Genomic DNA, 21608 nt, shown 5'->3' on the forward strand with positions numbered 1-21608 from the left:
ATCTGAAATTGGAGAGCTTTAGATTTGAGGACGAGAACGACTACAAGTAAGAGATTTAACGTAAGAAAAAGCACTCCGGAAAGCTTTATTTTACTCTTTCTCACCACAAAGGTTAGTACGGTTATTAATACTGAGGGAGGTGAAGCCCTCTCCCGATAGCAGAATGATAAAACTTCTTACATTTTGATAACTTGTTCCCGCCATTACGACATTCTCGATAAAACTCGTAGTAGAATGACGACGGTTATCACGTTTTCCCGCGAAAATGACGCTGGTACACAAGCTCTCTAATGAGAAGTTGTTGTTATAACAACCAGGTTCTGTGTGGCAGTGAAGAGAGAAGGTTATCCTGAGGATGTGCCTGTACACGAGGGTGCTCCATCGAAGGGCCTGAATTTAATGACTCAGCCAGCTCACACCCTGACCATAATGTACCCAGTAATGTTGGTAAACCTGTTACCATGTGATTTGAGCTACCAAGTCAAGAACACTCCAGCTAAGGGAAACATAAAGGCTGGGAAGTCTGTGCCTTTATACACTGTAAGTACCATGTTTTGCCCTTTTACATTTGGGGAGCAAGGGATGGCGCAGTGGTGAGGAGCGCTCGCCTCCCACCAAGGTGGCCCGGGTTCAGATCCCCACGTCGAAGCCATATGTGTGTTGAGTTTGTTGTTGGTTTTCTCCTTTGCTCCGAGAGGTTTTTCTCCGGATATTCCGGTTTTGACCCCTCCTCAAATAAAAACATTTCCAAATTCCAATTCGACCAGGAATCAGGTAGACGAGGAACCACTTTATAGATGTGCTACCTCCAAATCGTTATTTATTTTACACTTGGATTACATGAAAGACTGGAAATTAACTGAAATTTACTGTAAATATTAAGCCTTTCATTGCTTAACCACCTTATGGCGATATTATTCGTCACTCCATAATGAAACCTTTTTGGTAGAAATTTTGTGTAGTTCTATTATTTGTTATGCAGGATTTTTCATGAATTGAATTGTATTTTATTTAATTATTTTGTTTTGTTTTGCTGCTATTAGCAGTGAAAGAGTCAAGGTTATCAGATAGCTAGTCCACTTTGATTAATTGGGTAAATTTAAATTTTAGCTGTTGTCCTCGACAAGTTCCATCTAGCGTCTGAACAGGTCTTTGTATCTTGCATTTTTCTTCCGAACAAAATTGAAATGCAGGTTGTTAAGAAACCTCACGGAATTAGGCTTCTCCCTTTGAAAAGCCTCAAAATTTTATTATACAATAGAGTGAATATTGTGTAGCATCGCTTTCTGACACATAGATGACTTTTTGTCAACAGGCAGACCCGGAGAAGGCACTCGATTTTGGTATCAGCATCGAGAACTTTATGTATTGTGATAACATTCGTATTTCAAGGCGATTGAGCATGATGTCTTCTGACATTATTCACGTGGAGTTACAAGATACAAAGAGGCGATCTCTTATTCTTAATGTCAAGGTGTCTGTCAAGCCTGGAGGATCCCTTCGAGTAAGTGATTTGATTTAAAAATCGAGAGTCATTTTTTGCGTAAATCTTTCAGCTCTTTGGAAATAGAAAGCTTAAGCAATAACGACGGCGACTGTTACGAAAACGTCACTTAAAAAGTGAATTCGCGCTGCTTCAAACTTTATTGAGCTTATTCCGTCTCGTTCAATTCGTCTCATGTAGGCTTTTTCTTTGGAGTTGAATTCTAAAAGACTGTATCGATGTTCAAGAAAAGAAAAAGACGGCTACGAAAACGTCACTTAAAAATTTCCGCCGCTCTCTCGGTCCTCCTCGAGAAGTCGGAAGAGCGCGAGTAGTTTTCCAGGACAGAGGCTGATAAGCGAGCCTAACCAAGTCAAACTCGCCCTAATTTGGATTACTCACAATTTGGAGACTTTGCTGTTGCTTTTATTGCCATTGCCTTTGTATGTGCTTATACCACCATCGAACATTGTCATCTGGCCCAAAATAAACATTTCCTGTAACTAAACCGTGTATGCAGCAATTACAAAATTGCTAGTTGATTGAATTTTTAGCGTCATATACCGTCATTTTGACTGAACAGGTATCGATATATGCTCCTTACTGGATAATCAACAACACAGGGATCCCACTGGTGTTCAAACAAGATGCTGTGCCTCATGATATGGCGGGTCAGTTTGATGAACATGAGATGGCTCGCAGCCTGACGCCATTATTGTTTTCATTCTCTGACAGGGATGCCCCAACAAGGTATGGGTGATTAAACTGCGTTTTTGTTCTGTTTGTGGAATTGTTTTCGTTTCATGCCGAGTGTAATTGTACACCATTCCTGGACTTGTTATCGCCAGAGTGGGCACTCCACAATCAGATATCCTGTGTTACTTCAATACGCCCTTTCCAGAACTTAGTCACGTGCCTGGATAGCACTTAGCAAAGGGTTCGCTGGATGGCAAGCCATTCAAGCATTCATTGAGCTCGATCGAGCGAAGCCTTCCTAAGTTTATTCAAACGAACAGAATATTGCAACAGAAAAATTGAACTAGGAGTGGCTTTGCTCCATCGCACTTAAAGTCTTACGATTCGAATGAACGCTTGCCATCCATCGAGCAGTTGCTAAGTAGTATGCATGCACATGACCAAGTTCGGCAAAGGTCCTTTTGCGTCAAGAAAGACTTCCATTAGTCTTATAAAAAAGGACGAAAACGGAACAGTGTACGTGTTATTGAACGTGGATCATTTACTCTATAGTTTACATCTATATTCACCATCACGGGCTTACTGCTTTAACAGGTTATTTCTACTCTATAAGGTGCTTCCCATGACAGCGCTGTGTAAAAGTAATGCTAGCGGCGAGCTATCACAAGTGTTCGCCTCGGGCAACTTGCTGGGGACTTTTCGGTGCATCTTTTATTTGAAATCTTACAGCTTTATAATTCGTTTTAAGTCTTTATTGTTGTAGTTAAGTGCAAAACCCTCTCTACTCAACTCACAACTCTTTCTCACGCAAATGGCGCTTTCTATTCTCTTGGTTTCCTCAATACATACTACCTAGAAATGGGGTTCCACATCAGAAATTAGGCTGTGTAATTGTCATGAGGTGTGATTGTGAGCAGCCGTTCTACTCAAACATGTCACAACACTCACTGTCTGCGTGTGAGTGACGTCATGATGACATGCCTCCTATCTATTCTTTGTAGGTGTCAAATGCGAATTGGTCGCGGCTATCAACCCGGAAGTGGAAAGCCTGTTTGGTATGTGTATTACTTCCGCTCTTCTTACTGAATTTTACGCGTTAAAAGATTGAAAGGCTGAGGCTTCGAGCGCTTGCCTGTCGTTGGAGCGAGTCAAATGGCAAGCACAAACACATGAAAAGGCTTGAAAATAAAAAATATATATATGCGCGAAGACACAAAACAGCTAAAAAATTACCTTTCTTATAAAAAGCAAAGCTGCTCACCTTTATTGCTGCAGTGATAAAAAATCTACTCACTTACAAAAGTACTTAGAAGTTTTTGATTGCGTGCTCACCGTTGCCTTTTTGTAACAGTTGTTGACAGTGTTGTCTTTTCGCAGGAGTAATTCGTTTTCCTTGGATAGCCCCCGTGAGTTTAAGCGTGTACATGCTAGACAAGGTGGAAGCCGCCCAGATAAGTACGTGATAAAGACTGACTAATTCACCTTCCGTGTATCAGTACAATCTAAAATAATATTGATGGTGATAGTAGCTTTACCTTAAATTTATATTCCATATAATTATCCGACAAACACTTGTGTGGTAAAGTAAAATTCACTTGTTATGCTTCTCAATTCGGCCCACAGTTCACCTTTTTGTTTTCTTTCCTTTTTGGATCTAAGCAAATAAATAAATGTAAAATAGGTCAACAAATAAAAAATAAATAAATAAATGAATAAATAAATAAATAAATAGATATAATTATTCGCCTCAATAAAGTGAACTTCCATAAATGATCAAGTGAGCGAATAAATTAATTGTTAAAGGTGGAAATAAAAATGTCGTGATGGAAATGTTAGAAATAAAAACTGCAGCAAGTCTAACCAGTCCTAAAGATTACATGAATAAACTTTCAGATTCATAGTGTACAAGTTAACAAAGAGACTGTGCGAAATAAATAAACAACTCAGACGAAAAATAAGAAAAAAATCTAAACCTAAACAATTTAAAGAATAAGGCTAAAACAAGGTTGTGATTAGCCTAATGAAACAGCCAACATTCTGTGACGCCACCACTGGTTATTACATGAAGTGACATCTGAGGAATGTGCGCAGAAATGCCAAACTGATGACTGTCAGTCTCTTAGCGCTGTGTATTGCTTCGGATTGGTTAAAAAATATGCTTCATCCAATCTGAAGCATTGCCCAGATATAGATACTGACACGCCACCAGGATGGAATTTCTACGCTCGTTCCTCAGACGTCAAATTTCCCAGGTTAGGTTGTGATCTATCGTTACATATTAAGCAAATGTTTAAAAAACAAAGAAAAAACCAACCAAAGACAAAACCAGGATAATAAAGGAAAAAAAGAAAAAAAATCAAGCCCCGCTCCGTGAAGTTGTCGAGCAATTATTAGCGGTTAAATTTTTATAGCCAAAAATATTACTTCGCCTCATTTTCTAGTCTTCCACACTGGCAAAAAATCGACATTTTTTCGATGTCTACGTTCACTTAAGGTAAGGCATCCATAGCACCTCGGAATTGTTGTGATGGAGACCGGAACCACAGGGTTTACTGACACTGATATCTTGGTTATTGTGTAGAAACGAAAAACTATCACCTAGCGTCATGTAAAACGTAATCCTGGTTGTCATAGAAACCGTTATTGAGTCCCTTGTCACCTTCAATCCTTGTATTACAGAACAAAAAAGAAAGGAAAAGCCGCAAGTGTTGCCGCGCCCGCATGCAAAGTGTCCAGCAGCGCAGTGAGCCGTCAGTTGGAGGTGCACGTGCAGGGCGCATGTCTGTTTCGTGCAAACCTCCCTTGCGAGTCTGTGTCCCTTGTCACGTCTAAGAAATGGTAATGTAACTCAGGGCTGTGTGATTGGTTAAAAACTTTGATTGTGTCATGTTGGATTATCGGCAACACGCGTCGAAATAGATTTACAAATTTGAAGGAGGACTTCGTCAGAATCTAACTGCTTGTAGAATAGGAAAACTTCAATAGAGCTGCTATTGATGAGACAATTTGTGTCAGAAATCAGAATTTTCTGCGCTGTTTTGTTATCGTATTCTTGGTGTACTACAAAACAGCGTTGAATAACCTTGTAAACTTCAACTTTTTCGTTAAACGAAACTTGCGTAATCTTTTAAAAAAGTTACCTATAAATCGCTCAAAAGATTTAAAATATAAATTATCTTAAATCTAAATTGAAATTTTTAAAATTTTTTTAACTTATTTGCCATTAAAACCAGAACTCCCATAAAATTTCTTAAAATTATGACTGTTATATTTAACTTTTTTTATTATACCTGCCGTGACTTTTCTTGGTTACTGGTAAACTTAAAGCATACGTGACACTTGTTTAATAGCTCGTACCTTTGGCTAATTGCGTAGTATGAAAGAGGCAGGGACTCATTTTTGTTTCATTGAATCCTGTTTAAGTGACAATGTCGCGGTAGTTTAGCCGATATGGCTCAATTTTGTTATTTATTTGCTGTGAAATTTTAAGGTAAATTTACTCATTGTTTATAAATCACAAATCACTCCTTCATAATTTAAAAAAAATAAGACTCCCGGCGTTATAACTTAAAACCATTAACACAATCAACAGAGATAATCTTTAAAAGACTGTAGGCTGAACACTATAGAAAAAGGGAAAGAAAACACGAATTAAAATCCATTTTAATCTTCTTCAGTTTTGGCCATCCATGCCCTCTCTTGCATGTTTTGAGATAATTAATGTTTCTTCCCTGTCTTAAGCAGGTTTTTCCCTCCTTTTTCATTCATTTTAGAGACCAATTCCAAATGGCTGAATTTTGATGAATTTCTTCGCTGTTCCTTGACCTCAGGTTATAGTAGCAGATATTTGTAGTCTGCTCATAAAAAATGTACTTCCCTTCTTGCAGCCGATCAAAATCTCTCCCTTCTCCATTGTGAACTAAATCGGCCGTCAGAGGACTTTGTCACGTTACAATGATCATCAGGCAGTCACTTAAGAAAAATAGCGAGCCTTAGAATTTTTCATCCATCGTAGCTTTACTGGCGAATTTTGAAAGCAAAATGTATAAATGTCTAAATATTTCAACTGATAATGGGACCATGCGACATCTTTGGCCCAGCTATGGTGACAACTTAAGGAGACCTTATATAAAAATACCAAAGTACTTTATGTTCTTTTCCCTCCAAAATTTCGCATAAGCATAGTTTTCAATCTCTCGGGATGACCGAAAGAATTTAGTCATCAGATTTTTTTTCCCCCACAATTTGAGTTCCTTCAAGCGTTTTAAATCTGCTCAAGTAACCAACAGAGTACTTTTGTAGAGCTTTTTGGGTTAGTTGAGTAATGGTTCTCTATTTCATTGACTGTGAGAATTTCTGTTATCAATTTCACAGTTTTAGTAGAATTATAGAGCGCCATTTTTATAATGGTTTGATTTGCTGCTAGCTAAATGTTTTTGTTTAAAAAGGTAGCTGTTAATTTTCTGACTCCTAATTCCGTTCTCTGTTGTTATTTGTGTAGGGTATACGACATCGGTATTGACGTGCGTTTTGGGCAGGGCCGATACCGTGATACGAGAATTGTTACCTTGGCAACCCGATATCAGTTGGAGAATAGGACTCAGCACGCGTTGGCATTCTCACAGCGACACTTTGTCAGAGGACAGGTAAGTACTTTCCGATCCTTCTCGTGAATACCCCGGCTGCTGATGTTCGTCTTCGGTACCAACACTCATTACTAGTCATTCTGTGAATGTAATGTCAACGATCGAATTATCTTTCGCGAATTTAAGGCACATCACAATCACATGGATACCAATAAGAACGACGTCGGTTATTAGCTACCTCTTCCGGTAGGTTAAGCTGGCAAACCTGCTAGGAAAGCAGTGGGTAGATAATTTAGACGAACTATCGGGCAAAGTTTAAAAAAAGCAACGGGAGAGCCCCTGAGCAGCTCTTCGTACGCAACCAGTTCTTCAAGCATTTGTATGTCCTGCTTCTAATTGGCCTTAACAGATTTTTGTATAGCCAATCAGAAGCTGAGCGATTCCTGTACGTCTTGAACCACCTTTGGCCCTTCTCGTCCTCCCTTTTAAACTGCCGTGTTATTCGCATGCATGTGGCAGCGACAACAACAACAACAACCAAAACTACTCAGAGGTCGAGGCTAAGGCGGCTTAGCTCGTGAGAATTAGTCATTAACCGCCGCCCGGTTAGCTCAATTGGACAAGCGCCGGTCAGCTGACCGGGAGCTCGAGGGTTCAAACCCGGCCGGACTAACAGTCAGGGTCTTGAAATAACTGAGGAGACTGTCTGCCGTTGTTGTAACATCTACAGATGGATAGATGTTTTAGTATTCTCGGATAAGGACGAAAACTCACTGCTCTTTCACTGTTCTGATTCTTGTGGGACGTAAAAGAACCCACACTGCTGTTCCTAAAGAGTAGGGGGCATAAACCCCGGTGGTGTGGTACAACCATTTATTCTTGGGCTGGGTGGAAAATGAAGGTGTAGGTATCAGTTGGGAGGTTGTTCCTGTTTCATCCTCTGTCACCATGTTGAGTCACCGTGGCGAATTCAATAAAGTAAAGTAAAGAAGAGTAACCTCACCCCTGCTCCTTTGTGACCTCAACTCTCAGTCGCTTAGTTCACCGCCAATGTTGCTTCCTATTAGAATTTAACATTTCGTTGTATTTATTTTCCATTATTCCTCTTAATTTTTAGGAGTTGAGGTTCAGAATGAACTATGATGATTTGCACTTTTAGACACTCATAAACACAAGATTTCAAATTTCCTCTCATCCCTTTTTTCATGCCTGTTCTCTTACAATAAAATTTAGGGAGCAACAAACCCCGAAGGTGCTCTCACAGCTTTACCAGGAGCCTTGGTGCTTTTTCACTGGGCCAGAACTGACTTGGATCAACTTCTATGTATTAGGTAAGGCTCTAGGCTTGAGTTCCACCACTCTCTCGGTTCTTTCCGTGATGAGACGGCTTGACGCATTAATGACTGATCGTGTTCGGGGGAGCGCGGACTCACTGACTCTCAAACAGCGGCTGGTAATCGAGCCTATGAGGTGCACTTTTCTATACGTCGCCTGCATTGATTTATGTTAACTGGAGTTAGCTCCAATGTATACATGAAATAATACACCTCTTGGAATATTCATAGCACGAATGCTAGTGGGGCCGAGCAAATGACTGAAAAAAATTTTTAAGCGTGGGCGAGGATTTCAATTCGAGAAGACAAGAGAAAATTCAACTAGCGGATAGGGCAGTACCTGAACTTGGGGACACCGGAATGCAAGCCCAGGGCTGTTGCCGCTCCGCCACGGTGCCTCGCGCATGCTTGTAAATCGAATCCGTACTGTCTTCTTTGAATTTGTCTAAAGTTGTTGTAATAAATCTATAGTGTACAAATTTGAATTTGTTTAATTTAAGATGTTTGTATTGATGAAAACTTGTAGTTTGCATGGTCGGAACACGAATGAGGAAAAAACGATTGCGAGCTGAACAGCAGAGGTTGCGAATCTGGCCGGCAGCAGACTTGTCGGCCGTTCTACAGAAAACCGTACCTATTATTGATATGTATTCTTAGAGGTATTGAGCACGACCTCCTGTTACTTTTACAAGGAAAAAAAAAAGCAAAAGAACTTCAAGGGTTTTAAATTCTCCGCCTACTAATTGCATGTACTCTGTAGTCTGCGACTTGAAATCTTGATGACAGCTAGCCCCCGCTGGTAAGGTGTTAATGAACGTACCTGAATTCCTTGGTTTTGTAGGTTAAATGACGTCTCCCATTGCCAGTGGTCTGGTGGTTTTAAGATTGACAGAGACGATTCATTCCATGTTAACATGAGGTTCGTTAACCCGTGGTAGTAATCACTGGTATAACATTTGAGAAGATTTAAGTCAAACTACGTCGCTGATGAAGGGCCACGCAGTCAATCATTCACGCTTAGAGTCAAATCAGGTCAAGCGTGCGACCTTAAATTCACAGTTAATTAAATGAAAATTAAGCCTCTTAGTCACTGCCCCAAGTCTGCGTTCTTGCATTCATGATGAGCAGTGAAGAATTATTAAACAAATCAATTCATTTATAGCATCTACGGTAGTACGCTAAACCTGGTTGAATGTTATGCCATTTACTCGTTAACAACAACCGCCACCCGCTTAGTTCAATTGGATAAGCGCCGGTCTGTTTAGCGGGAGGCCGTTGGTTCAAACCCCGGCCAGACCAACACTCGGGGTCTTTAAATAACTGAGGAGAAAATGCTGCCTTTGTAAAGACATCTGCAAACGGTTAGATTATCTAGTCTTCTCGGATAAACCTTTAAGCCCCGTCTCACAACCCTAAATTCTTTGGAACGTTAAAGACCCCACACACTGTTCGTAAAGAGTGGGGGACGTAGTCCCCGGTGTGGTGGTCTATCTTCCATGGGGGAAGACAGACGTAGTGGCGCCAGGTGCTGTTACGGTGACCTTGCCAAGAATTGGCGAACCTGAGTAAATTTAAAGTTAATGGGTCAATCAATACTAAAACGTAGTAATTCACCGTGAAATGCAGTCGTGCTTCAGTCATCCCAGCTGATTTGACCATGGACCAACTATATATTGAACCAGCTGACTGCTTCGCTAGACGGCCTTATTCGTTTGTCACTCAATCCGACAGTCAACAAGACTAGAGAGCAAGCCAGTCAGTCAGGCAGATCGTTTATCAGACACCGAGTCCTTAAAAGCTCGCAACTAAATGATACTATGTGGTTTGCTGTTCCCATCTTTAGGAGCTTGAGTGGCTGTTCGTTGTTTGTCAGAGTAGAAGTGGTGCTGAGAGGAGCGACATTTCATGTTCTGTTCACCGATGCCTCGCAGCTGCCGCCACCATTCAGGATCGACAATTTATCGGAGGTTTTTATATTCACTGACACATTTTAGACCTACTGCTTGTAATAAATCGAAGTAATAGTTAAAAAAAATTATCGGGTTTTGTATTTTCTGTTTTGCGGTCAAACCTTATTTTGGGCTTCAGTTGAGTATAGCCTCCTTTTTTTGCTAGGTGGCCATCACTTTCTATCAGAGTGGAACTGAAGACAGGTTACGTACCATTCTACAACCAAAACAGTCAGGTAATAAAAAATGCCTCATTTTGTAATGCCACTAAAGCAGTAACTGTTGTTTTCGTGAGTATTCATGATTATATTGAGGAAATCAATTACGATGACCTGGTGAAAATTTTTCCAATAATTTCGAAGTGTCATAAATACGTGAAAAAATTGTGCTCGTCCGGGTGATTGCAATCCTAAATAGAAATGTTGTTAATAGTAAATGGCGTTTTGACAAACTGTACAGAAGTTATCGTAAGAGTTATCCGTTTTTAGTACTGACCTGATTGGTCAATATTTCGTGAAGATGTTACGATCGCCAGTCAGATAAGCCGTTCTGTAGTTGGCTGTGAATTAGAATTTGAACAAACTTTCTCAGCCAGGACGCGTACGAGAACCAACCACAAACTTAATCCACATATGGCGTTGACGCGCCACCGGGACTTGAACCAGCACTATTGCTCTAACCACTGCGTGCCATCCCCCCTCCCACTATTCTAAGAGTGCTTAAGTGCAATTCGCTTTTGATTTTCTTGGGAACGACGCAACAATTAGCCGTCCAAAATGTACCTATGCCTTGTAGCTAACGACAATTAAGATCTATAGATGATTCTATAGCATATGCTGTTTCAGCTAGCGTGACACAGTAATACCCGGTTCAGAAAACTGTTTCTTTCAAATTCCGTCTTATGCATGCATATGAGCGCATAATGTAATGAAAATACAAAGGGGCAAATTTCCCCTGAGATCTTCATTGGGAAACAAAGCATACAAGCTAAGGATCTAGGTCTTTTGTCGTTTCTTTCTGTCCTTGTCTTTCGCGCACTCTTGAGAGTGGCTTCCTCCAAGTAATTGTAAGTAATTTGTGTCTCCTTTTTCACAGTGCCTTACTCGTGGGACGAGCCTACTCTCTTGCCTGAATTATCTGTTGGAGTACAGGGTGCTGGATCTTACATGCAGTACAACATGCAGGATCTTGGTGGTGGCGAAAGACTTTACTACTATAATCCCATATACGTCGTCTTTGCACACACATTTTCCAGGTGATTAATCTGAGCTCATTAGAGAGACTTCGAATAAAGTTTCAGTAGCGTTTCAGGTTGGCAGTTTCTCGAATTTGGAAATGAGCAGACGCAAACGTTGCCTACTGATTAGGGAGTGCAAGCGAAAACGTTTCTGAGCGACGCACGTCACCCGGAAGAGGAAATTTTGAATTTCTGGGCAGTGGTTTTCTTCACATAAGGGACTTTAAGATCCAACGACGCGGACGGCAACAAGAACGTCAAAAAAAACAATAGGTTTAATAGGCAAAAAAACAACTTTGCAATTGCTTAAGTTGGAAAATTTACTGCGATGATCGTTCTTCACATTCATCTACAACCGCAGTTCAAAAATGAATTATTTCATGTACACTTCACATCATTTCACTCCTCTCGGGAGATATGAACTCAATAAATTGACCTCGCTCCCAATGTGTGGCTTCATAGCTCAGTTGGTAGAGCAACGCACCGGTAACGCGGAGGTCAGGGGTTCGAATCCCGTTGAAGCCCTGATTTTTTCAGGCTTCTTCTTTCCAATTGCTTAAATGGGAAAATTTACTGCGATGATCATTCTTCACTTTCAAATTTACTTTTGCCATAAACATGGTTCGAAATCCCTCTATTAAAATGCCTCTAAAGCCCTGGAATCGATTTGCTAACCTAGGCCAGCTCCATTTTTAACTGCCAACTGTGATGAATTAGCCACAGTTTCAGAAATTTCGATCAGACAATTTGAGAAGTAACATGGGCGAATATTTTGGGGTGCGAGATTTCAGGCTCAATCCCGCCCTTTTTCTGTTTTTCAATCCCAAGTTGGACTACTCACCACGCTTTTTGAAATAGCCAAACGATTTGCTTCCGGACGATTGAAATACTACTATCTACTTAATTGGGGAAGATATACTATTTCTTATTAAACTGTGTCTCTTCATCATTTTTAGTACGGATGGTCACGTTTGTGGCTCGTTTCACCTGAGACCTGCCACAACAGGTAATGAAACGTCGTTGGATTTACGAGAACTTGTGTTGGATGTACCACAAGGTTCTGCTGTACTGTTGAGAAGAAAGGTAATCCAGGAGTGTTAAGCTGAAACTTTATATAATATCGATTGCTTTGTCCTTGTCTAAAAGTGTCAGTATTTTATTTAACACAAAAGAGGTTTCAATCTCCAGGATAAAAAATTTGTAACACAAATAAACTTTCGATTCCAAGATAGAATCTTTATCAAGTGATGGAGTTCCACGTTTTGTCACGTGATTTATACTGCGAGTCCACGAGACAAATCGCCCCGGTAACTCGCGGGAGGTCACGTGACAAAGGTCGACCTCCACCACTTGAAAAAGAGTTTTTTTTTATCGTAGAGTTTGAAACCTCGTTAATGTTAAATATTTTTATGACAGGAGCAAGTAACTCTTTCTTCGCCAATACGTCGTCTTGTTAAACGTGGTTTCTCATTTTATGTCCGCTTTGATAGTTAACTCGGGACTCCCCTCTCGCTAGCCACCTGCCAAAAGAAGTACTGGGTTTGCCTTATAACCATGCAGGATTCATGTCTATTAAAATGCAAATGATTATCCTAGCAAAGGGAACGTCCCCAGTCTGATAGATTACTAGACTTTTGTAACCACAGGCACGTTATTAGATAAAAGCTGGCGGAATAATCCCCGTAGTCAGGGGCGTAGCCATCTCAGAGACCTGTAGGCCCGAGCCACCTACAAATTTTTGGTTTGATCACTCTACACTTGTAATAAATTATGCGTTGTTGGGGTGAGGTAAGAAGCTAAAGAGCTCAAAGTGTTGGTGAGGTCAGTGCGTACCAGTCATGCGGATATGTGGAAATGAAAGTGAGCCAGGCCTATAACTAGTCAAACAGCTGGTTACGCCCCTGGTAGTTATGGCTGTTTTTTGGGCAGCGTTTGCTTCTAAGAGATGACGTCTGAGTATTGACTGTACTTGTGTTCATTAGGAGCCTCACAGGAGATCGCAGCTGTGGCGACTGACTGGTGAAGGTCTGTTACGTCATGAAGGCTCCAGTCCACCGTCTGTCAAACCATCATCTTTCAATGCTGGACTTGTATTAGATATCGACAGCTTAGCTCCTCCCACTTGTGGCAAGTATGTGCGACTGGTGCTGAGTAAACCCAACCCAAGACGGGTGCATTCACAAACATGGTCCTTCACTGAGGTAACGAGAAGCCTTATCGTCGCTAACTTTTTCCTCTTGGGCGGCCAAAAGCAAGTGATGTTTTGGGGTTTTTTAGGCGTATTTTTCGAAGGTTCCATAACATTTCTTGGTCGTAGCCTGAGAAAACAGTCGACATTTCGCGACACCACCACTGCCTTCCCCGCGAAATGACGTTTGAAAAACGTCTGCAGAAATTCTATACTGGTGACGCGTCACTACCCAGATCTTGGTAGTGCTTCTGGTTGGAAGAAGCAAATTTCCGAGAAAGGTCGGCTGTTTCCTTACGCTACTTGAGCTGTGCGGAAAAACCAGTGAGAAAACCAGAGAAGAAAAGAGGAGAGTGAAACCAGTGAGAAAACCAGTGTTTGATAACACGTTTATTTTGTAGTGGGGTTTTTTATCTTTTTTAATAATATCCAGTGATTATGAACTTCTTTAACTTCATTGTCCGTATGCTTGTCTTTAGATCAGAACTAATTTCTCCTGATTCTAATTCTAACTCAGTCATTTTGGCATTTTCCGTTTTGATGGGGTCGAAGGTGTGGGCGGGGTGTGATTTAAAAGGGGGGGGCGGATTTGTTACTGTTGACGTTACTTGACTGTTTACAACTAAGTTTAATGCGTTGCAAGATTAATAAGTAAGTATATTTATCCATGACAGGATAATCGCATGAAGTGTGATCTCCCGGGACTATATGTTCAACCCAAAGGTGGGATCAAAGGCCTTAGAGATGGTAAGTGTACGCGACACTTTTTTTCACATGGGGTATGGTATGATGAGTTCTATTGTTCTCATACTACTTCTCTTAAAGAAGGATATCGAGTGATTCTCTCGAAGGTGAACGAAGTGTGATGGTTAATTTTACTCTTAATTTGTTGACAAAAAAATCACTGAAGTTTAAACGGGTGTCCCAGGTAATCTCAGGTTTTAATTCAGGTGCATCCTGGCTAACGAACGCTTAAGAAGCTAATTTTGGTAGAGATGAGAATAGTGGCTACAGAGCAAGAAAAGGGTTATTCATCGCTCTGCAGGCTTTGAACGACTCTAAGTTAGATGTATCTTGCGTTTCTAGCTATTTCAGCACGGCAGAGTTATTCTCGTCTGAATTACATACTAGAAACAGCTTCAACGGCAAGTTTATTGCTGATTTTTATTTAGGTGTGGACGCGGTCCTTGGCCCAGCAAATATCACTAAAGACGATCAGATTCCAATTGAACAGTGCATCAACACATGTAAACTCAGACCTGGCTCAGGTTGCCTTGGGGTAAAAATCTTTGCAGATGGTCCAACCAGAGTGCTGGAAATCACTGATTGCTTGCAACAGGTGCGCTTCAAAGCTCTGTATTTATATGCAGCAACCATTCAACAATACTTTTTTTCTTTTTTGCTGGCGATACATTTCATGTGTATGGCTTATGCTTTGGTCCTAAGCTGTCAATCGGATTTTTTTCTAGTTGTTCGCTTATTCATCTTAGTCGGATTCGCTAGTGTGATTATAAGTGTAGAAATTTAAAAACCTTTAGAGAAGAAATTTAAATATCCCACTATCACTGACTTTACTCTAACAACGTAGTGGCACAAAGTGGGGAAGCTTCTCCTTGCATACGTTTTGTTTTATTTCGTTTTCTCTGCCACTTTCCTGTTTTGAAATGTGGTCTGGGGTGAGTGGATTTGACTTGGCCAAATGAAAATTCTGAACTGCTGTAAACAAATAGAAAATCAAGTAAATTTATAACATAAATTCTGTAGTGTAACTTTTCTGGTACACTCGAATACTAAACGATCCTGTATTCAAATAACGTTTCGTCACAGACAGGAGAAGAAGCCGAGAAAGACTGGATGCTAGTCGAGAGGAGAGGTGGTCTGCGTCAAGCTACTGTGAGTAACGTGGGCGCAGATGAAGATTCAACAGCGCTTGAGGTGCAGGTTCGTTTGGTTGGAGGCATCGGTATCTCAGTTATTAACTCCGTGCCAGAGGAACTTGTATTTATCAATTTGGAGCAAATAGAGGTAAACTACTTTAAACTACCATACTTACCGTTCATTTAGTGTTGTTGTAGTTGAAATTGTGTATTGGATTGGACATTTGTAGAACGACGAAATTTTTAGTAGAGAAGTTGTAATGTTTTCCATAATTTCCTTTGTTTTAGTAAACTAAAATAGGAAAGTTCAGATTCACTTATTCGTTTCACCATTTCGAAATACTTATCGTGGGATCAGATTGATTAAACTTTTACAAGTGTAATGTTTTGTGTGTTCTATTGTTTTTGTTTTTGTTTTTGTGTTCCTTTCAAGACTATTAAATCCATGTTACAGAAAACGTGGTAAATAGTTTATAAAGATCGCTTTTGTTCGCAAAGATTCTTGAGCTCTCCTCATCAAGTTCCAATACCTTGACACCCGACCTGCGTCGGGTTGTCTTCACGCGCAGACGGCCTGATTCAGATTGTGATTGTTTTCTTGTTGTTTTTGTTCTTAACTTACAGATGGATTATTTACGAACTAGTCAGTTAGAGACATTGGAAGGCAGCATAGGACGCATTCAGGTAAGCATCTTAGGAATGCTGTACATTGTCTTAACTAGGGTGCCTGTGGACGTTTAAAAAAATTGAGAGATTAAGGTTTTCGCTTAATTAAGGGAGCTTACCATTTACACAGACCACCCTTTGGAAATCTTGTGTATAAAACTATAAAATTTGACGTGATGGAAGAAAAACCCGCTACAAAGTTTATCCAGACCACCTGAACAGACTATAAGATGAGAAAAATTGCATCGCCTCAGTCAATTCACAGCCCATATTTTCTGAAGCTTCCCACAAACGGAATGGCACCAACCATTCGTTTTTCCATCCGGAATTTCCGGTTTACCCGTGTAAATGGTAAGTACTCTTACATCTTCTGTTGGATCAAAGTGTTAATAACAGGGAGCTACTTGTTTTACGTAAAGGTTATTTATCGGTCCTTTAATAAATCCGTTTCGACATTCTTAACTAGTTAATTGTCAGAAAACTGCCTAATCTCACTCCAGTGATAAATATCAACTGATGCCGAACTTTCATGTATCTTAATAGAACACAGCTCTTAGAAGCTATTACTTTTAATGGAATTAACTTGTCCTTGAGAAATGATAAGACTCGCTCCACCACCCACCCCCACCCACCCCACCCCCCGCTTCTTCCTCGGGAATGGTAGAGGAAGAACCACTTTGAGGAATGGTGGAAGATCGTTGTTGTGTTGTTTCTCAGTTTTTGTTTTTTCTGTTTTTTTTTTTTTTGAAGTTTCAACGCATATTACTCTTGTTATTTTGTCTTTTCGCTTTATAGATTGACAACCAGTTGTTTGCCAGTCAGCTTCCGGTTCTACTCTACCCCTCCCCTCCTGAGAAGGGCAGCAAGGAAGAAACCACTTTGCAACAACCAACGCTTCATATTTCAGCTACTAAAGAACCAAGCAGGCTGCCTAATGTAGAGATATTTAAGGTGCGTCAACTAACAATAACAGGCTTATCATTATTCTTCATTCAAAATATTTCTGTCTCTGATTGGCTTAAATCGCCTGGCTACTTCTTCATAGTGCGCCCGCTGTGACTAAATTTAATTGGAAGATGTTTACTGATATCCTCAAGATGACATCATAATTGACAGAAAAAGGGACTACAGAAGGCGCGGCTGCTCATCGGTCTCGGCAGTGTAGAGCCTTCGGCCGCGGCGGATCATACCTTCCAAGATCTACACAATTCTTCTATACTCAGCCTCGTCCACTAATTGCTTATTATTGATTGTTATCTTCAATTACGCAGAGAAAGAAATACTTAAAGTGGTGAAAGATAAAAAGGGCAAGCTCTCGAAACGACATTTTTATAATCTTTTAATGGTGGTCGCCGGTTACCTACACTACAGGATAGGAGAGGAAACTGACTTTATCAGCTCAATCGAGATAACTAAATTGTTGTTTCACACCTCACTGTCACAAGACAACACTAAGTTTCCTTAGACACAATAAAATTCAATAACCCGTCATTCAAGCTGAGAAACTTTTTTTGAACAACTCTTACTGAAGTAAGGCATATCAACTTTCCCGGAAGTATTGTTAATCCTTGCTGGACTGTAAGATGTGGAGGGGGTTCATTTGTACCTACCAGGGAGTGTCTCGTTGGGGGGTGGGGGAAGGGAGCTGAAGGCAATCTTTCCGTTGGGTGGAGGAGTTGTCCGTCTGATACACCGTATTCACAAATGGCGGACACGCGGGAAAAAACTGGTGCCTAGTCATGAAAGCGAGGCGTTGGAGGATAAACAAAAATTGCAAATGAAGACTTTCAGTGAACTTGCAGAGTGTTTAGCACGGATTCCACCTAAAATAACTTTTTACGGACTTCTTTTTAAATACAATTACGTGGGATGTCTTCTGCTTTTAATGTTTAGTAGCTATTTGCTGTTTGCAATCAAAAGGGACGCGTATATCTTCAAGGAAACAGGATGATTTTGTAGGTTTCCGAAGCATCGATCAGAAGCTCGAAGAGTAGGCGATCGCTGGAGAAAAGCGGCAAACATGTTGGCCCCAACTTCACACTGAAACCGAATACGAAAGCCAGATCACTACAATTCTGTATTGGATTAGATTAATTCCGTCGCTTTGGAGGGAATTGTTAGAGGTACGTTGGCAGAGCTTAGCAAACATCTCATGATTTCTTTGTCATTGCGAAACAATTAAAAATAATTTTATCAAAATTAGAAGCTGTAGTGTGTGAATCTTATGGCTTGCTATTTGCCTGGTTTCTTTTAGGGCATTATCTCAGAGAGCTCTTGGTAAAAAAGTGGTATAAAGCTTACATTTTACTAGGTTAAAATTTTAAGGCAATGTTTTTGTCAGGACTGAACACGGCAAGCTTCTGTTTCGAATAATTGAATTCGAGTCTGGATCAGTTTAAGAAGACCATCATTTTATTTATTTATGTATTCTTCAACTTTAAAATATTATGAAACATAAAGTTAAAACTCTTAACAGCCAAAGGTAAGAAATACGAAATTACTCGCTGAAATGATATGTGGCCGGCTTACCGAGTCTTCCGAGTAACAAGTTGAAATTTTGAGCGTACTCCTCTCGATCGCTTCCGCACATTAAAAATAAATTACCGAAAAACCGCTTAAAAAAAAGGTCAACCCCGCTGTCTAATTGATGTTCTTCATTGATAAAGACCAGAGAATAACGTCCTGGCAAACAAAAACCAAACATAACTTCATCGAAACCTCAGTCACCTCTTCTTTCCTGTCTTCCTTTTTTCCATCTCGACTTGAATTGTTTTGTTCAACGGCAGACGTCTCTTGCGTTAACAGTTGCAAGTAGGCCATACATCTGTCGCTTATTTCTTTTTTTCTTGCCACCAAGATTTGTTTATATTTCTGTTTCACCGAATTGCAGTGAGCTGGCTTTCGTACTCGGTTTCAAAGTGAAGTTTGGGTCAACATGTTTGCCGCTTTTCTCCAGCCATCGTCCACTTGTCAAGCTTCTGATGCTTCGGAAACCTACAAAATCATTCTGTTTCCTTGAAGATATACGCGTCCCTTTTGATTGCAAACAGCAAATCGCTACTAAACATTAAAAGCAGAAGACATCCCACGTAATTGTATTTATAAAGAAGTCCGTAGAAAGTTATTTTAGGTGGAATCCGTGCTAAACACTCTGCAAGTTCACTGAAAGTCTTCATTTGCAATTTTTGTTTATCCTCCAACGCCTCGCTTTCATGACTAGGCACCAGTTTTTTCCCGCGTGTCCGCCATTTGTGAATACGGTGTATTCCCGTTGTTTTAAAAAGGCAATTGGGCGTGAAAATGTGACGTGGGAGTGGCTATTGTCCGTTTTTAAAGCTGTTTGTTTTTGTCCGCAGTCTCTGGACGTTTCACTGCGTAAGATGACTCTGCAGTTGGAGGAACTATTGCTTCTAAAGCTGCTACAGTTCTTTGGTTATGTACAACAAGATGATGACATTGCGGGCTCAAATGAGGAAGAGGATGAATGCCTTTATGCTACACAACGGTACTTTTCGCCCCTTTTTTCCCAATACATTAATCATAGGCAACGCTGTTGTATTTCATGTGCATCGGGACTTTACGATGTGACGACTGTGGTCTACGGTAACGGATAAACATGCTACTGGGCATGATCAGTACTACGTCACTGTTCATTTTTCCTGCGTTGTCCCGGGGCTACGCTGAGTTGTTGAGATGTTTCGCGTAGTCGCAACTGCGGAGAACATTTTGCTCGTATTTTGCCCGTTTCGTTTATCCTTAGGTCCCTACTATCGAAACAACGAAAGTTGTTTGGAAAACGTAGGCGTATTAAAGGTGCGCTTACTTTTCCATTGTTTCCCACTATACAGGTGTATGAAATTTTATTAAATGTTATACTTCGAACTCTAGGAAGAGTATCCTTGCAGGCAAGCTAATCACTGACAAATGGCTGACAAATGACCAACCGAGTGTTTTTTACTTTGATTGTTCACTTAAACCAGTCATAACTATAGAAGAAATTCAAAGCAATATTTGATTTTTTGATCTAAAAGTCCCAGTTAGGGTGCCAGAACAATGCCCCGGTTTTTCCTCCAAAACAGGGTTACTCTTCATCTTGACGCCATTTACATATTCAAAGTGTCTAGTCGATAAACTGTCAGAAATAATTTGCTGTTCGAGAGATATGAAATATGCAAAGTCATAGTTTTGTTCGAAAAGAGTCTGATTGGACATTAAGAGATGTAAGGTCCCTAATAAGCAACATTTCGTACATTTAATAGTCGAACTGGCAGTTGTAGTTAAATGAGGAATATGTGAAAAAGGTCTGTCCCTATAAAAAAAAATGTTCAAAAAGTGTTGTTTGTCACTTTTTTACGCTCTTTAATTAAGGATTGCTGACAACTGAAGAGTAAAATGTCCTCTGTACATCATCCAAAGAATGTATATAGCCTTTTCACTCACTTTTCCTGCATCTAAGCAAATTTCTGTGGACAAAAGAAAGTTTTAACATAAGAAAAGAGTTCATTCCCCAGGATTGGTTTTGGACACCAACATGGCCGCCGTTTTATTGTTTTGGGACACCAATATGGCGGACGTGGCGTCAAGTAAAAACCGTCTATTGTTCGACATCAATTAGATAACGAAATTGTAACACGATTCTTACATTTTGCAGATCCACGATCCCGAGCTCACCAACCTCTTTAAAGCGTTATTACTTTGAGCATCTTCAGCTGAACTCCACTCAGCTCAAGTTTTCAGTATCTAGTGCCAGTCGACTGCCCGAAGACTTACAGAGCCTGAAAAGCAGTCTGGGACTTATCCTCGTCAACTTAGAGGATGCTTCTATAGACTTAGGTACGTCACAAACAAACACTTTGACGTTGGTATTTCTCCGGTAAATTGAGGAATATGTTTTTTCGAAGTGTATTTTAAAATTTACGCTGGGTCCAATCATTTTCCTTAATGAACCAGAAGTCTTAACCTACAATTGAGCCTGCCAGACCAGATGTTTGAAAACATACTGAATAAATGACTTTTAAATGCTGCAAAACAGATGTGTTTGTCATACATTTCCTTCCAATTTCTTACACGTCACTTTCTTAACCTGTGTTTTATGTTACCTTTATTTAGAGGTGCTCAGGATTATGTTGTCCAGTTATTACTATCCATGCATGATTTTTTTTTCTAAAACCTATTATTTTGTTTGTTTCTCCTTTTATTGTAGAGTCTTTCTCTCGTTCTCATCCATTTGACACAATGTCCTCCTTGCTGGATTCCATGAGTAAACATTACATTGAGGTAGGAACTTGAAGAAAACGAAAAACAAAGAGTACAATACCGCACTCTAGGATAAACCCTTTACCCTAAAACCTTTTGCTCATTAGCATACGAGTTAACCCATCGAAGACGTCGTCGTATATGCAAATTAGGCTCAAAAATTGAAAGAGCTGGTAAATTTGAGGAGTTTGTGAAACTCTTTGCAATCAATAACAAAGCAAATAGCAGCAATCAAAAACTGCAAAATTGCTGGATGGCAAAAACGTTAATGAACTCATACATTCTTTGTAAAAATTGGGATTTTTCAAAGAAACTTTCTCCGAAACTATTCGGTAT

The 21608-nt window shown here is 40.2% G+C and overlaps 1 protein-coding gene across 1 annotated transcript in view; it reads left to right on the forward strand.

Annotated features, from left to right (window-relative positions):
* The window catches only part of LOC140948189 (intermembrane lipid transfer protein VPS13D-like), a 76012-nt gene that overhangs the window by 48613 nt on the left and 5791 nt on the right, over positions 1-21608 (forward strand). The window contains exons 50-70 of the mRNA XM_073397414.1: positions 318-540; positions 1316-1504; positions 2067-2233; positions 3181-3234; positions 3557-3634; positions 6681-6825; positions 7999-8096; positions 8941-9018; positions 9943-10066; positions 10215-10284; positions 11144-11303; positions 12242-12368; positions 13268-13486; positions 14148-14220; positions 14646-14824; positions 15301-15498; positions 15975-16034; positions 16812-16967; positions 19373-19521; positions 20668-20849; positions 21220-21293. Coding sequence (XP_073253515.1) covers positions 318-540; positions 1316-1504; positions 2067-2233; positions 3181-3234; positions 3557-3634; positions 6681-6825; positions 7999-8096; positions 8941-9018; positions 9943-10066; positions 10215-10284; positions 11144-11303; positions 12242-12368; positions 13268-13486; positions 14148-14220; positions 14646-14824; positions 15301-15498; positions 15975-16034; positions 16812-16967; positions 19373-19521; positions 20668-20849; positions 21220-21293 — 2803 coding nt within the window. The remainder of the gene's footprint in view (positions 1-317; positions 541-1315; positions 1505-2066; positions 2234-3180; positions 3235-3556; positions 3635-6680; positions 6826-7998; positions 8097-8940; positions 9019-9942; positions 10067-10214; positions 10285-11143; positions 11304-12241; positions 12369-13267; positions 13487-14147; positions 14221-14645; positions 14825-15300; positions 15499-15974; positions 16035-16811; positions 16968-19372; positions 19522-20667; positions 20850-21219; positions 21294-21608) is intronic.

Source organism: Porites lutea, chromosome 1 (genome assembly GCF_958299795.1).
Source record: "Porites lutea chromosome 1, jaPorLute2.1, whole genome shotgun sequence".
Classification (NCBI taxonomy): Eukaryota; Metazoa; Cnidaria; class Anthozoa; order Scleractinia; family Poritidae; genus Porites; species Porites lutea.